This window comes from Mustela lutreola, chromosome 6, assembly GCF_030435805.1.
Source record: "Mustela lutreola isolate mMusLut2 chromosome 6, mMusLut2.pri, whole genome shotgun sequence".
In the NCBI taxonomy this organism is placed as follows: domain Eukaryota; kingdom Metazoa; phylum Chordata; class Mammalia; order Carnivora; family Mustelidae; genus Mustela; species Mustela lutreola.
Window position 1 is genome coordinate 106478863 of NC_081295.1, and position 16029 is coordinate 106494891.

Here is a 16029-nt window from a genome sequence, read left to right on the forward strand (position 1 = left end):
AGAAGGGACACTTAAGCTGAAGATAGAGGTGAAGTAAACCAGGTTGGAAGAACCGGAAGCATAAGCACAGTTATGCAATTTTATTTTGATCGCATGGCATAAATATGCAGATCTAATTCATGCTTAATTTAAACAATCTCAAAATTCTACTACAGCAGGTTGATCCCGACTTGATTTGACATTTCCAACAGAGAAGCTTTTCCTGCTTCAGAAATGTTTCTGCTCTTACTCCATTAGATGACTCCTTTGTCTCATACATGGGCCTGGCCTTAAAGAATGTTTCATATCACAAGAATTTTCATTATTCAAGTTTTTCTCATCACATTGTTTCTTTTAAAGTTATTTTATGGTTTAATACAAGTTTGTCATTTTGCAATTCAACGCAGTGGTTTGATCAAATTAACTAAAAAAGGCTTCATCTAAAGGGATCCTTCCAACCATTAAATTTAGACCCTAATTTGACCTAACAAGTTTCCTTTCAATGTATTAACTGGTGTTATTCAGAATCTAAATATCACTGATTTTATTCATTTGTTTTTAATTTTCTCTAACAGCTACCTTTTTACTATCAATACTTTAAAAACCTTTGTTTTGACCTCTGTATGTTGGCTACAGTCTGAAAATATAATCATTAAAGCATTTACCAAACACTCGGATTGGGTGCTTGACAGAGAAGGCAACCCAAAAAAAATCTCATAAAGCTTTAACCTCTGTTAGAAATAATGGTGAAAAATGATCAATGATTACCAGGTGTAAAAGAATATGAACGTGCCTTCAGTTTCCCTAATGTGTGCTCTTCAAAGAAAAATGGAGGAAAACGTATTCAAATATTTACAGAAGAGATCCTTGAAAGAACACATCGCAAACTCTCATCGACTAATCTAAAAATATCCATACCTGTTAACTACTAGTTCTACTTCTGGCAATTTGTTCTAAGACTATAATACAAAATATATAAAGTTATATGCATGTCCAATACCGCCTTTGTTATAGTAAAAACTTGAAAGCAGCACACATTGAAGTGGGAAGGGCTAAATGCATTATGGTAATTCTGTCCAATGAATTCACCATTTAAAAATGAGTGATTCCATTCCCTATCCATGTCACCTGGATTACCAGGATGGTTACACCAAACTGTCCTCCCTCTGTTCCCCACTTCTCCCCATCCTCCAGACTACTGCCCACAGTGCTTCTCTAAATCACAGTTTGGGTCTTATAATTTCTCTGCTTGGGATGCTTCCACAATTTTGCATCACCTTCAGGAAAAATTCAAATTAGTATTCTCTGAGGCCCTGCCAAGGCCAGTCTCACCAATCCCTGCACACTTTCATGCACAAACTTCATCTCCATCCATGCAAAACTAGTGTGCAAGAAGACCCACACTCTTCTTCTTTCCTAGGTTCTTATCAATTTTCTAGTCTGTCCCAGGGAAACAGTTATCTACTCCTCTTGTCACAGCTCAAAATTAACCCCTTAGACAATTTGCTATAGCCACTCCATTCAAAGAAGTTCAATATTCTCAAATTCCCAGTGAAAGTAGATCCCTTATTGAATTTTGTAATCTATTCAAAATAATTCATAATTATTGTCTTCTTCATCACAAGTGATGAACGTTTAGCCTCCTCCAAGAGATCTTACTTAGTGCTTTGTAAAATAATTCTCAGAATCCTTATCATTAACTCTTCATTTGTATACTTTTTTCTCTACGCCAAAAGGCAGTGATTACTTTAAACTAAGAACTATGGTTCCTTAAGTGCCAAGAATGTATTTAGGCATCCTTCTAGAATTAGGAATCATTGCAGCCCAAAATACAAGGAACTACTTACAGCCCCAATATCCACTTGGGCAATGTAGAATAGAGATGAGGTTGATCTGACTATGGTTACGGCTCTGGGGATGGAGAAATGAGCTTACTACAGATAGATTTGGGAGGTGGATTTGGCAGTTCGGTGATTGACTTGATATGGGAAGTGCAAGAGACAGAGGGTCAAAGGTGACAGCCAGGTGTCTGACAAGGGAACCCAGAAAGAGGAGGAGACCTGAGGGAAGAGTTACTGGCTTCTGTTCTAAGTACATGGAATCTACAATAACTATATCATCTGAAGTCATCCAGCAAGCAGTGGCCATATGGGTCAGAATCCAAAAGATGATATGAAAAGTAAAAAGCACAACCCTGAAAGTGGTTGGAATCATTAAGAGAAAGAGCAGAGCTTGAGAAAATAAGAGGACTGAGACAGAAACAATAATGTGTGCTAAGTAAACATAGGAATGGAATCCCAAAAAAGCAGTCAGAGAAAAAAATGACCAGAAGGTGAAAGAAAAAGTTGGACAGAGTGGTTTCATTGATAGCAAAAGATAAAAGCTGCATTAAAAGAAGGAAACACCAATAGGCCTGCTACTGAAATTACAAACAAGGTTGCTATTAAGACTAGTCCGTTGTGTTTTGCAACCCAGGTCCCTAGGGGCATTGGAAAAGGCAGGTTCAGTGAAAGAATGTGAGCAGCAGCCAGATGGCTGTGAGTTGAGGAGAAACGAGAGGTGCTTAGTCCAGGGTCGGCATCTGATAAGCACGCTAGAGTCGTTCTCTACAGTCAAAGGAGACAGTCAGGATATACAGCTGAAAAGTAAGAAGAGATGGAGACAAACACAACGACCCCTGGAAAAGTGCACAGGGGTCTGCCCAAGAAAAATTTATGTTGCTTTTAGGAAGATCAGACTTACACATGTTTAAATGCTCAGTGAAAGGAGTTAATAGAGGTGTTGAAAAGAAAAAGGTTTTTAAAAAGGTCCTTGAAAGGGCAGAAAAGACGGAAACTAGAATTGAAATGAAGGGATTCACTTTAATGTACCCTCCTCCACAAGAGGAAGAAAAAAAGAGGGAATATTAGAAGGAGAGAAGAGAAAAATTAAGGAGGAAAGGAAAATTAGGTGAAGGAGATGATGGAAGGAATTTCAGATGACAGAACAAAGACTCAGGACAATTAAGTTTACCTAGTAAGTGGCAGAATCTGAAAGTGAAACTAATTTTAAACCCTTGATCTTTCTTATCTATTCTTAGCCAGTTGCAGAACTTCCAATTTTCTCTGCTAGGAGATGCTCAGACAGTTTACATATGGAAGACTAAATATTTAAAGAGAATGCAAATGGTTTGCCATCGTCATAGCAGAGAATGTTAAAAAAAAAAAAAAAAAAAACTCAAAGAACAAAACTGTTCAGTGCCCCACAGAAACCGGAGATTTTTAAGTTATAGTGGCATCAAATCTGCACAGGTAAACTATTTTTCTTCCAGCAAAGCTCTTTCAGAGAAGTGAAAAACACAGGATAGAGGTTTTGTAAGGATACAAACTTAGGAAGACAATGGCAAAAATAAGTTGAAGATACTTGCAAGAAAGACTAAAATAATGAGATATGGAATCCAAGATTGATGGAATAGAAAACGAGATCAAGAAAGACCGACAAGGGATTGGAGATCCCTAGAAGGTAGCATTTTAGATGTATCATTGAGCTAAATATATTGGTTAGAATAAACTTGGAATCAAGAAATACTTTCTAATAAATGAAAGGCAACCAATGTTGAAAGATAAGACCAGAAGGAAATTTTGACTCACATCTCTCCTTCATAAATGATTCAGAATGAAATATCTTTGACTGTCCAATTAAACCTGATGATAATTCAGTAGGCTGAACACTTTCCCAGACAAAATATTACATGGACTCCCTCAGTTTTGTGAGGAGCTGAAAGAAGAGAAGCTCTGCTGGTGACAAGCTGCTCCACAAGGACTTTGTCCCTTTACCCCATTAATTCCACCTTTCTTTGAAGATTTTTTCACTGTATTTATTCTCAAAGCCACACCTTATCTTCAAGGTTATGATTACTCCCTTTAAGACCCACGAATTATAGAGAAACAAAGCTCTGAATCTCACTTCCATTCCCAGCCATTCCCAGCAAAATATGCAACAGCAGCAGCAAGCCTGGAGCAAATCTCGCTTCTGGGAGTAAGGCAATGCAAAATCTGCAACAGAACATTCCATATGAGACAAGTGTACTTAGCCGATAGTTTCAGAGAGGGAAAAATGACTTTATAAACATCTAACACCATGTCATTTTCACAATAGGAAGCTAAATAATAAACAGAGCTAAAATAATAAAGGATCAAGAATTTGGCTATTACCTGAACTTGGTGCTAGCACTGGCTTTCTTTTTTACTGAAAAAGAGATCTCTGTATTTTCCAGAGAAATGAAGATTTTCTCTCAAAAATATCTATGTAAATAAGATCAAAGTATTTTTTGAAGGCTTTGTGATGGGCAGAAAAGCAACAAATATGCTTCAAAAATGAGAGAAGATTTGTAGAAAAATTTAATATACATGTAGTATATATTTATGGTGATGATTTCTATAATATGGTATGAAATAAGATCCAAGAACATTATAGAACTGTCAGCAAAGATACCAGCTAATAGGCTGCTGCAGATAAAAATATTGGGCCCATAAAACGGGTGCCTGGGTGGCTCAGTGGGTTAAGCCTCTGCCCTCAGCTCAGGTCATGAATTCAGGGTCCTGGGACTGAACCCCGCATTGGGTTCTGCTCAGTGGGGAGCCTACTCTCACCCCACCCCCGCTTGCCTCTCTGCCTACTTGTGATCTCTCTCTCTTGTCAAATAAATAAATAAAAATCTTTAAAAAAAAAATTGGGTCTCCTCAAAAAGAATATTTTAAATGTGACAGCAGAAGGTGTTCCATCTTTTAAAAAAATATGATGTGCTTAGGGCTAAGAATACTAAATATAGTTCTAGTTACTGTCCCCAGGAAAACATTAATGGGCTAGAAGTGGATCAATATGTGTTTATTTATATAAATGTACACCACCTAAAATAGTTATTACCATACAGAAAGGCAAATAAAATTCTACTGTGTAAAAGAAGGTGCAAAACTCTACAAGGCTATAAAAATGAAAACTTAGGGGAGAGATTACTGGTATCCACAACATAATGAAGTATATATGACAAGAAACTCTTGTTAATCACTATGTTCTAAGCATTGAACACACATTAATTCATTTAATCTCTCCACAAAATCTCTTGCGGTCAGTACTATTAATGTCCAAATGAAGCACAGAGAAATCCAATGATTTGTCCCATCTCACCCAGCCAGTAGGTAGTAGAGCCAAGACTAAAATACAGGCATTCTGGTTTCAAGGAAAATACTCTTAACCACTGCACATGAATGAAGCACAGACCTAATTTTTAACATCAAGAGAGGTGCTTAAAGGGAGATAGATTTGAGGTAAATAAAAACAAATATAAAATGAACTAAAAACCTTGGAATCTAAAAACAAAACTGGATTTTAAGAAACCAAACACATTTAAAATATAAAAATAGAATCAGGAGGTCTTTATAGAGTTCCACAGACAAGCATAAAGCAGGGACCATTTGGGTAAGCTGAGGTAGGAAAAACCCTAGCCTTGAGTCCTACTTCTAGAAAGTCAGTCCCAGCCTCCCACAGAGCTGCACTTAACAACACAGCGCACATGCGTACGCGCGCGCGCACACACACGTACACACACACAGATGATACAGGCTACAGAGCAGAATGAACCTCTGGTCTCACCCAGATGGAATCCGTTCTTCCTGCAATATGGAAACATCACCTCTATGCGTCTACCTGTGCAGATTTTTTCCTTTGCGTCTACCTCCCAGATACTGAGGCACGAGCATCAGCCCCAGGGCAGAGAACAGATCTTCCCCAAATCGCTTGGTGACTCACACAGCTCAATACCACACACAAGGCTTTACTGATAAATAGATTTTAATTATCACGATGTGCTGCCATTTCCTTCAATTTGCGACTTCATACATGCATAGGGTCTACTTTGGGGAATACGAATGTGGTTTTGATCTATTTTCTGTTTACTACGGCTAAGAATTTGGCTGAATCCATGACTTTATGACATTGTTTTGAATAGAGAATCTCAGTAAAATATTCTTTAGGGAAATGCCAAATCTAAGACTAGGAACTATTCATTTTCACTGAAGCTTCTACCGAGGAATTTGTTCAGGTTGGGGGAGTAATCACCCTGGGATATTTTTTCAACCATACAACCTGCCCTTTTGATTCATCAAGCCTTTGCTCAGCTGCTGCGTTTTTTGCAGTTAACCTCATGCTGCTGCTGCTCACGTTACCAGAGCATCTGGCATGGAACAAAACCATTCTCCTTTCCAGATATTAGTTAACTAGAAATGGAATGTCACACACCACCTCCCTCCCACCTCCCAAAGTCTTTCCCTTCCTGAGAATACAACCCTACACAGGGCAACACAGGGGCTATTCAATGGAGAGTTGGGTCAATCAAGACTCACTTTTATTATATCTCTTAAATATAATGTTCCATCCCAGTTATCAAGGAACTTCTTCCCAAGAGACAGGGTTTGTCTCTTGCTGTGAAAATTGTGTCCTTTCAAATCATACTGCTAGTTTTTCTACTCTCCCATCAACATTGGTCTAGACTGGTCTTGGGAGATTGTGACTCTTAAAGATTTTCACAAAATCTGGGTCGCCTGGAATCCTTGGCTAAAACTATAGGAGGTGGAGATAGGAAACACAATTTTGACATAGGCTCACCAGTAGTAAAACCTAGACCAAGAAGACTTTGAATAGTTAGACACCAGTATCTCAAGACGGTACAGGGGCACCTGGGTGCTCAGTGGGTTAAGACTCTGCCTGCAGCTCAGGTCATGATCCCAGGGTCCTGGGATTGAGCCCCACATCCGGCTCTCTGCTCAGTGGAGAGTCTGCTTCCCTTCCTCTCTCTCTGCCTGCCTCTCAGCCTACTTGTGATCTCTGTCAAATAAAGAAATAAAATCTAAAAAAAAAAAAAAAAAGTACTAATGTACATACTAGTTACTTTCTCTAAGCCATCATTTGAAGCTACAAATTTACTTTCAGATAAATTCGTTCTATGAAACAAACACATCTGTCATTTGATACCTCTGACAATGACAGGACACTGCTTGCTGAGCCACAGCTATTCCCAGTGAGTCCCTTCTTTACCTACTGTTACCCAATTTCCTTATGGAAAGTACATCTGTTGTCTCCATCTCAAAGCCTGCTGCCCATACTCATTATACATAGCAGTGACCCCATTCTTCCTTAATCTTCTAGATGTCTTCTCCACTAGATGGAGGGGTAGGGATCAGGTCTGTTCTCTTTCTGCCACTATTTTAAACACAGGGCGTTGGTCTACCACTGTGCTTTGCACATAATAGTTTTGCTTCTTGTATTTTATTTTCTTAATTTCATCTAAAGAAAACCCACATCCTCCCAGATTTGACCACAGCGTGCCTCACAGTCTGCATTTCAGTCTTGCAGAATGATCTGCCAGAAATATAAGAGAAGATGTTGGGTACATATACATTAAAACTAGGAAGAAATGCTACATGTTGACAACTGAGTGTTTTAATATATTCAAGAGCAGATGAGAGGCCATCACTATTTAAAATGCCGTGAGTTTCAATTATAATTTGAAAATGGGTTCTCACCTTTAGCCACTTAACCTCAAACCATTTTTAATACAGTGAGACAAAAGCTTTGAGAAAAACAAAGATCATGCTCTTGATAACAACCAAAATAGGCATAAAAGAATTTTATAGCATCCTTATGCTTCTGAAACCCAGTGCCTAATGAAGTTATTTTCAATGGTCTTTCAAACTAAGTGAGCTGTTCTAACGCAAATTCTGGATTTCACTTTTATTATATTTATAAACTCAATGCTTAGTAGAGTTTCTTCGCAAACTTCTCCAAAGCAGACATAAAGCAAGTATAATCATGCTGTCCTTATTCATACTGGCACTCAAAAATAGTTGACACAGAATAATAAAAAGCTTTGCTGTCAGTATTTTGGTAAATAGCATTTTAACTATTAACTTCATACCTCCTGCAGAAGGTCCCCTTCATCATTCATCTCACACTTTTTTATTTAAGTCGACTTTGGAAACCACAATATCCCCAACAAATGCATTCAACATGTATTTATATGTATACCTGAACCAAACACTGCGGATGATGAATTCCATGGAGGCTCTTTCCAGAGGGGTCTGGCACGTAATAAAAGATAAACACTGGACTCTGATGTGTCACGCCCAAGGCACAGTATGCTGGAAATGCACTAGAAGAGTCAAATGACAAATGTTCATTTATGCCTGAATCCCTACAAACAAAGGACATTACAATGCTTAAAACTGTGTTGATTTTGACTTTTTCTCCAACATACTGCATTTTGTTATGTAACAATTGTATTCTAGAATGAATCTATTGTTAGACTTAGATGATGACACATTTATTAGACAACTATGCAATCACAGTCCACAGACAAAACACAAATGGAAAAATACAACTGTCAGTGACCCAGATTTGTACCAATGGCAAAGACCCGCTCATTTGTAATTCACATTTTTCTTTTCCTTTTTTTTCCTAGGGTTCCTTCTTGCCTCTAAATTAATTCTGGTCCTTCGTTACATAATCACAGCCATCTCTCTTTAGCCTTTCTAATTCTACAAATATTAGTCTCTGACAAAACCCAGGCCCTCCCAGCTGGCCACAAGGATCATAGAACCATCTACAGGTTGCCCCATGTGGTCCCAGGAACAACCTCAACTCAGTTGGAAGGAACAGGGAATGCTTTCTAAAAGAGAATTTGAAATTATGCTTCTGCTGCCTTCAATTGTCACTTGGAATTGGTGGGGGAGGGTAGAGGGTTTTTCTAAATCAAATCAAATCCTCTCTAAGTATTTTCCATGTATGAGTGTACACTCTCCATAGCTGATCACGTCCACCCTGGACTTTGCCCAGCTTAGCACTCCAGCCCATCAGCCAGGCCTGATTCTCTTGTTCTATTTCCACAGTGGCATAGTTATTATTTTTGTTTGTTGTAATCAACTCCACTCTTTCCTTTGTATCTTTGCTCATCTTTCCCCCGTCTCCATCTTTGGGTCTCTTTTTTACCTTACAAATTTCAGTATCTTCTCAGTTCACCCTCTGTGTCTACTTCTAATCAAACCATAATACAGAATTAAACACACTGTTTACAGTACTGCTATACTGCTGAGAAATTTTGTTCTTTGTTCTTAATTACAAAACTTAGTATCTAAAAAGCTTTTTGTTTCTCTCTTAAAGATTAAAAAATCAAATTGGACCTGTTTAATTACTTTCAGTTGATTTTTTGTAATTTCATCCAAATCTAAATGTTGATTTTCTTTAAAAAGTTCAATAAATCAGGACAAAGTAAAAAAAGTATATAGCTGAAGTTTGCAGGTAATCAATATTATTTATATAAAATACAACACCCTGGGGCGCCTGGGTGGCTCAGTTGGTTGGACGACTGCCTTCGGCTCAGGTCATGATCCTGGAGTCCCGGGATCGAGTCCCACATCGGGCTCCCAGCTCCATGGGGAGTCTGCTTCTCCCTCTGACCTTCTCCTCGCTCATGTTCTCTCTCACTGTCTCTCTCTCAAATAAATAAATAAAATCTTAAAAAAAAAAAAATACAACACCCTACATACCGTTTTTACCCATAACCATACCCTCTTTCTTTAACCTCCTTAATTCATAATTCCCATTCTAATAAGTAAGATGAAATTAAAATTTTGTTGTATCATAAAACAGGGAGTTGGTACATTTCTGAAAAATAGGGCAGATCAATAGTTAAGTCTAACTAAGTTGTTAGAACTCCTTTATTATTCATTTGTAAGAGTTTTCATGTCACATGCAGAGCAGTTTTATCTGCACAATAATGGCATGAGCTGCATACCATAAGTCAGTGAGATCTCAATTCAGAGATTCTAATTTCTGGTGACAACTTATTCATTGAGCATCTATCCAATTCTATTGTACTCACTAGACTTCTACCACATCATCTCCACTCTCCCAGTCAAATTGTTTTTTTTTTTTTAATTTTTTATTTTTTATAAACATCTATTTTTATCCCCAGGGGTACAGGTCTGTGAATCGCCAGGTTTACACACTTCACAACACTCACCAAAGCACATACCCTCCCCAATGTTCATAATCCCACCCCCCAGCAACCCTCAGTTTGTTTTGTGAGATTAAGAGTCACTTATGGTTTGTCTCCCTCCCAATCCCATCCAGTCAAATAGTTTTTAGACATTCCTCACTCAAAACCTCAAGATAAGCTACTTGAACAAGTCCCCTCCACGACTTCTTCCACCAGTCTAATTCTATATTTACTAAAATTAATTGTAGTTATTTTCAAAATTACTTACCCAAATTGTACTAGTTATTGCAAATGCGCAGTTTAATTAAAACTAACTCAAAGGAAGATGTTTCACATTGCTTCAAAACTAAGATGAATGCTTTAAAAGGACTTGAAAATGGTATGTCTTAGTTTTCTATGTTTTAACAAAAATACCATTGACTAGGTAGTTTATAAATGATAGAAATAGATTTCTTACAGTTCAAGAGGCTAGGAAGTCCAAGATCAAGACACCAGCAGATTCAGTGTCTGGTAAAATAGCAGTCTTTTCAGTGTGCCCTCACATAGAGCTTTCTGGAGTCTCCTTCACAAGGGTGCAAATCCCATTCATGAAAGATTCAGTAAATAGCAGTACATGTCTAATAAAAATGGTTGCTAAATTCTGTTTAAGTAATATGCCTGTAAAAAGTTAAGATAATTTATTAAAGTATTTTATAAGATAAATTATAAGATAATTTATTAAAGAGTTTTCTTTTGGTTTGTCTTAAGATCTTAATCACTAAATAAAAAAATAATCTTATATTATTCTTACATGATGCACTATTATAACAGTTTATATGAGAGACAATATGAGATTCAAATCAATGAATGTATTGATCCAAAACAAAATATTGATCCAGAAGCAATAGATTGGTTGATAAGTGTATAATTACATGACTTAGGTTAAAAGAATGTCTTTAAATAAGTACTCCTTTTTAGGATACTTTACTTCAGCTGACTTTCCTGGTTAACCAACCAATTTTTTACTTGATTGTTTAAGATAAAGATATCTTTATCTTTATAACTTTTTATCTGTATCTTTATAAACTTTTCTTTAAAAAGTGGATGAGACCATTTGGAGAGAGATCTCAGATGTAATACTTGCATTTACTTTTGTTTGTTCAAAAAGAAAAAGAAAATCTAACCAAAGATCATAAGCGAAAAAGAAAATAGAGATGGGGACAACAGAAAAAAGATATGAGTGGTAGAAAGCACATGGACATGATACGCTCTAGTTCCATCCTTGGAACTAGAGCGTATCATGCTTAGCGAAATAAGTCAAGCAGAGAAAGACAACTATCATATGATCTCCCTGATATGAAGAAGTGGTGATGCAACATGGGAGATTAAGTGGGTAGGAGAAGAAGAAATGAAACAAGATGGGATTGGGAGGGAGACAAACCATAAGTGACTCTTAATCTCACAAAACAAACTGAGGGTTGCTGGGGGGAGGGGGTTTGGGAGAAGGGGGTGGGATTATGGACATTGGGGAGGGTATGTGCTTTGGTGAGTGCTGTGAAGTGTGTAACCTGGTGATTCACAGACCTGTACCCCTGGGGATAAAAATACATGTTTATAAAAAATAAAAAATTAAAAAAAAAAAAAAAAGAAAAAGAAAGCACATGGACAAATTGTAACAAACTTTTAACAAACCTCCAAAAGCTAATCCTAAGTAATCAATGAAAAAAGTCAAGAAACAATGCAATGTGCATTGTACAACTTTTCAGAAAGAAGAAAAAAAAAAGCAAGGAAATGAAAGAATAAAAACAAAGGGACTAAAAAAAGAAGAAGAAATGACCACTCTAGGAGGTTTGACATACGAATATTAAGAGTTTCAGAAAAAGGAAATAGAGAAAAATAGAGGGGAAGGTATCTTCAAAAATAGTCATTGCCCAGAATTGAAGGGTATGAGTTTCCAGAATGAAAGGGTACACTGGAAAATTAGCTAAATGGATTAAAATTCATACAGATCAAGGCTCGTTATAAAATTTTAAAACTCTAACACATACAATGTATTTCTTCATACAAGGGACCCCAGACTTCTTAATAGCAGCACTGGAAGCTGGGAAACAATGAAGACAAGACTTCAAAATTCTGTGGAAAAATACCTAACCCATCATCCTATACTGAGTCAAAACTATTGATTGAATGAGCAAAATCGAGATATGTTTCACATACCACTCATATACCCTTTCTCGGAAAACTAATGATGCATATGATTTTCCAAAACAGGAAACCAATACGGAAGAAAACCCGAACTCCAAGTAACAGTAGATCCAGCATGGGGGAGAATAAAGGGAAACTGATAAAGTAAAATCTCAGAATGACACCTGAATACCAAGAGTAAAGTACTGTCAGATATCTTCACAACAAAGGCTCAAGAAATAATTTTCAAAAAGGACAAATTCATTAAAAACCTCTTGTGTCTGAATAGGGAATAATTGAAACTGAATTTTTAATGTATACATAGAATCCTTACACATAAGCAACCGGGGGTGGGTGGGGGGAGACAATTAATAACCTCACAGAAAAGAAAAAATGATATGGGCCAGAAAAAATAATGTTGTAATAATACCACATGGCTCAACTGTGGACAGCTTTACATATTCATGGTAATGTAAATACTAAATATGGATCCTAATAACATTTCAGTGTTTTATTACAACAACTGTGGAATTGGAAGTGTGCATGTGTATTTAGGGAGGATCAAGGAAAGAGAGCTAAATGCTCGTTTATCCAATGTGAGAAGTCCATAGTTAATGCCAAAAAACTAAAGATGAGTAAATAGTAAGAAAAGTGCAATTTTTAGAGATACTGAGTTAAAACAAAAAGATCCAGCTAAAGAAATTGGGACTTGACATCTTGGGAAGGGAAACAGAAGTGGGATGAGGAACTGTTTGACTCTTTAAACCATGGCATATGTGTCTTTAATAAACTGAAAATTAGTGTGTTGGGGAGATGAATTGTTAATATTCTCTCTTCAAAAAGCAGTTCTTGCAATTGTGTTTACTTGATTTTTTTCTTTCTTTCTTTCTTTTTCTTTGGTGGGGGAGGGGGGTTAAGAGGTCTCATGTAATTTCATTATGTCCAGTTAGTCACTTTATCTTTTTGCATAACTTTATAGAGTGTTTATCATATCATCGAGTATTTTGCCTGACTTTATATCTCCCACCTAAGCTGTGAATTCTAGAGGGTTTCGATTCTATTTTATAACTCGAGCACCTGGAACACTGCCTATTTCATAATAAGAGATCAATATACTTTTGTTGAATGAATGAATGGGGTATGAGAAACACTGAATTTACTACCTACGGAAAAAAAACACCACACTTCTGTTATGAGAATTAAGTATATATCGCCAAAAAACCGTCTCTTATGCTTTTCTAAATCAAAATTTTGCGATGACTTAGTCTCAAGTGAGAACCTCCATTCTCCAGTCTTTCACTGTAACTACTGAAGTTATCATGAGTGCTTCATTTCCATTAGATAAAGGACTAAAAACATCCGTTGTCAGACATCTTCCCCAGAAGTGACAATTTGTATTCATGATTATGATTATGTTTTAGGTAAAGTCAAAGCCCTTCATACAGTTTACATGCCAAACATTTGAGTGTTCTCTGACCAGGTTGCTACTTTAGAAAATAACATATATTATTTCAGGTTTATTGAGAATCATTATGGCGGTGTTCAGTTAAGGACGATTCACAAACTGAATGCCACATTCCCACCACATTGCCTCCTAGATAGTAGACAGAGTTAAGGATAAGCTGTACCTCTACTTAAATCTAGATGACTTATGAATAATTTTTTTCTACAAATTAGATTTGTAATCTATGTACAAAATATTTTTAAAAATAAAGAATTAGACTCTAATAGGACACAATCTCATTTGAAAAATTTGATTTCCATTGTGTGCTGGCTGTTATGAAAGATGGTAGGTGATAATCTAAATGGTATATATCTCAAGTCCATGGGTGTATTTTATGCTATTATCACAAACAAATTTCTGAAAGCATCATACATTTTAAAGTAATATGTCTTTAATTAAGCAAATATACTTTAGAAAAAAAAATTAAAAAAAAAAAAACCTTCCAAGGATACCTTTTTCATTGGCCCACTAATTGAGCTTCTTCAATAAAAGCCTTTTTGCCTAGATAGTGGGTTTCAATCTCTTTACTTTGGAACTGTGATCTAGACGAAGCTGGAGTATCCACGTGCTTCCTCTACTAGAGTTGTAAAAGCTTGTAATTATGACAAAACCTTTAGGAATTTTACAAATGTTTAACACTGTTGCAATATTATAAGAGATAAAATAAGTACCCTTACATAGTTCTCTGTGTGTACAGGTGAACGTCTAAGTGCTTCACAGATACTAACTCATTTGATCTCCCCAAAATTAATGAGGTACTTCACAGATACTAACTCATTTGATCTCCCCAAAATTAATGAGGTACTATTATTACCCCCATTTTACAGATGAAGTAACTGAGGCACAGAAATCCCATGTATCTTGCTGAAGCCCCGCAGCTTAGGTGGCATGGCCAGGATCTGAACTCTAATAGCCTGACCCCCAAAATCCACACTCTTAACCACAAAGGCAAGATGGGAAGGCACTCAAGCTTAAAAAAACACAGAACCCAAGAAAGCATAAATATATGCATATATATAAAGTGAGGAAACTCTAATTACCTTTGTCCCTTTGCAATTATGCAAGCCTATCAGGAGCCATAGAGCTTAAGGGAAACTCTGCTGGTATCCCCTATTTCACTCACACATGTTCATGTGTATATATTTTAAGTCACGTTAGGAAATTCTCGGGGTTTTGCACGTCCATTTATTCACCCCCTTATTTGATACAGCCTAGCACCTGCGTGGTGAAGAGCTGCCATCACAGGCAACTCCGTAGGCAGCTACCATGATCACTTGTTGTGCTTGGAAAAATGGTATATAGCCAAATCTGTGATATTAGCATGAGATACATTAAAGCTCTTACTGTTGTGAAAATCAGTGTCCCAGAAACCAAATGTTAAGAAAGCGTTGAAGAGATCGATGGGAAGAAACAGTGAATTGTTCTAAGTCCATATTGAACATTTCTCATTCACAAGCACGTGTTCAATACCTACTATATTCAGGGACTGCATCAGGCAAATGACTACAGACCCTGAGCCATGAATCCACGATTCAAGTCTTTCCGCTGCCCGTCTTCTGAGACTACATATGGGAAGACTGTTCAACGCGAGCACTTCTCTTGCCAAAAAGAGGTAATCTAATTGAGTGGATCAAGAGGACAGTGGCTGGGGCACCTGGGTGGCTCAGTGGGTTAAACTGCTGCCTTTGGCTCAGGTCATGATCTCAGGGTCCTGGGATCGAGTTCCGTGTCAGGCTCTCTGCTCGGCAGGGAGCCTGCTTCCTCCTCTCTCTCTCTGCCTGCCTCTCTGCCTACTTGTGATCTCTCTCTGTCAAATAAATAAATAAAATCTTAAAAAAAAAAAAGAGGACAGTGGCTAAAATGATTAACGGAATGATGGGATTCATTGTATGAGAACAGATTGCAGCAGCTCAAGTTTACTGAGTACCACCAAGGGGAAACAGTGGGTTGTTCACCACTAAGTTACTGCCTTCTGATGAATTATTTAGCAGGACTGGAAGAGAAAAGGATGCAAATTGAGTACAAGATTAAATCCATTCTTTCACTGAAGAAGAAAAGCGGGAGAAAATGAAACCACAAGAATTCTGGTTTTATTTCATGTTTATGTGTATTATATGTTACAAAATAATGCATGAGAACCCAAAGTTCTCAGCACTGACTGCTAAAGAAATAGGATAAAACATGTCCAAAGTGACTAAGGGCCTAACTGATTTGTGAGAATAATAAATGAATACGAAGAAGAGAATTGTCTTTCTAAACATCTCCCCTCAGACAAAAATCATAGTTTTGGGTCAGCGGGAGGCCTTGACAACAGGGACAGAAGGATACTCCCACTTTTTCTTTCTCCAGATTT

At 37.1% G+C, this 16029-nt stretch overlaps 1 protein-coding gene across 4 annotated transcripts in view; it reads right to left on the minus strand.

Annotated features, from left to right (window-relative positions):
• The window catches only part of LGSN (lengsin, lens protein with glutamine synthetase domain), a 39770-nt gene that overhangs the window by 19036 nt on the left and 4705 nt on the right, over positions 1-16029 (minus strand). For 2 of the 4 annotated variants that reach the window (XM_059178347.1, XM_059178348.1), the window contains exon 3: positions 8041-8164. Coding sequence is in view for 2 of the 4 variants with exons in the window: in XM_059178345.1 (XP_059034328.1) it covers positions 8041-8223 (183 nt within the window). In the remaining 2 variants the exon portion in view is untranslated. The other 2 variants (XM_059178345.1, XM_059178346.1) reach the window with 2 other exon arrangements.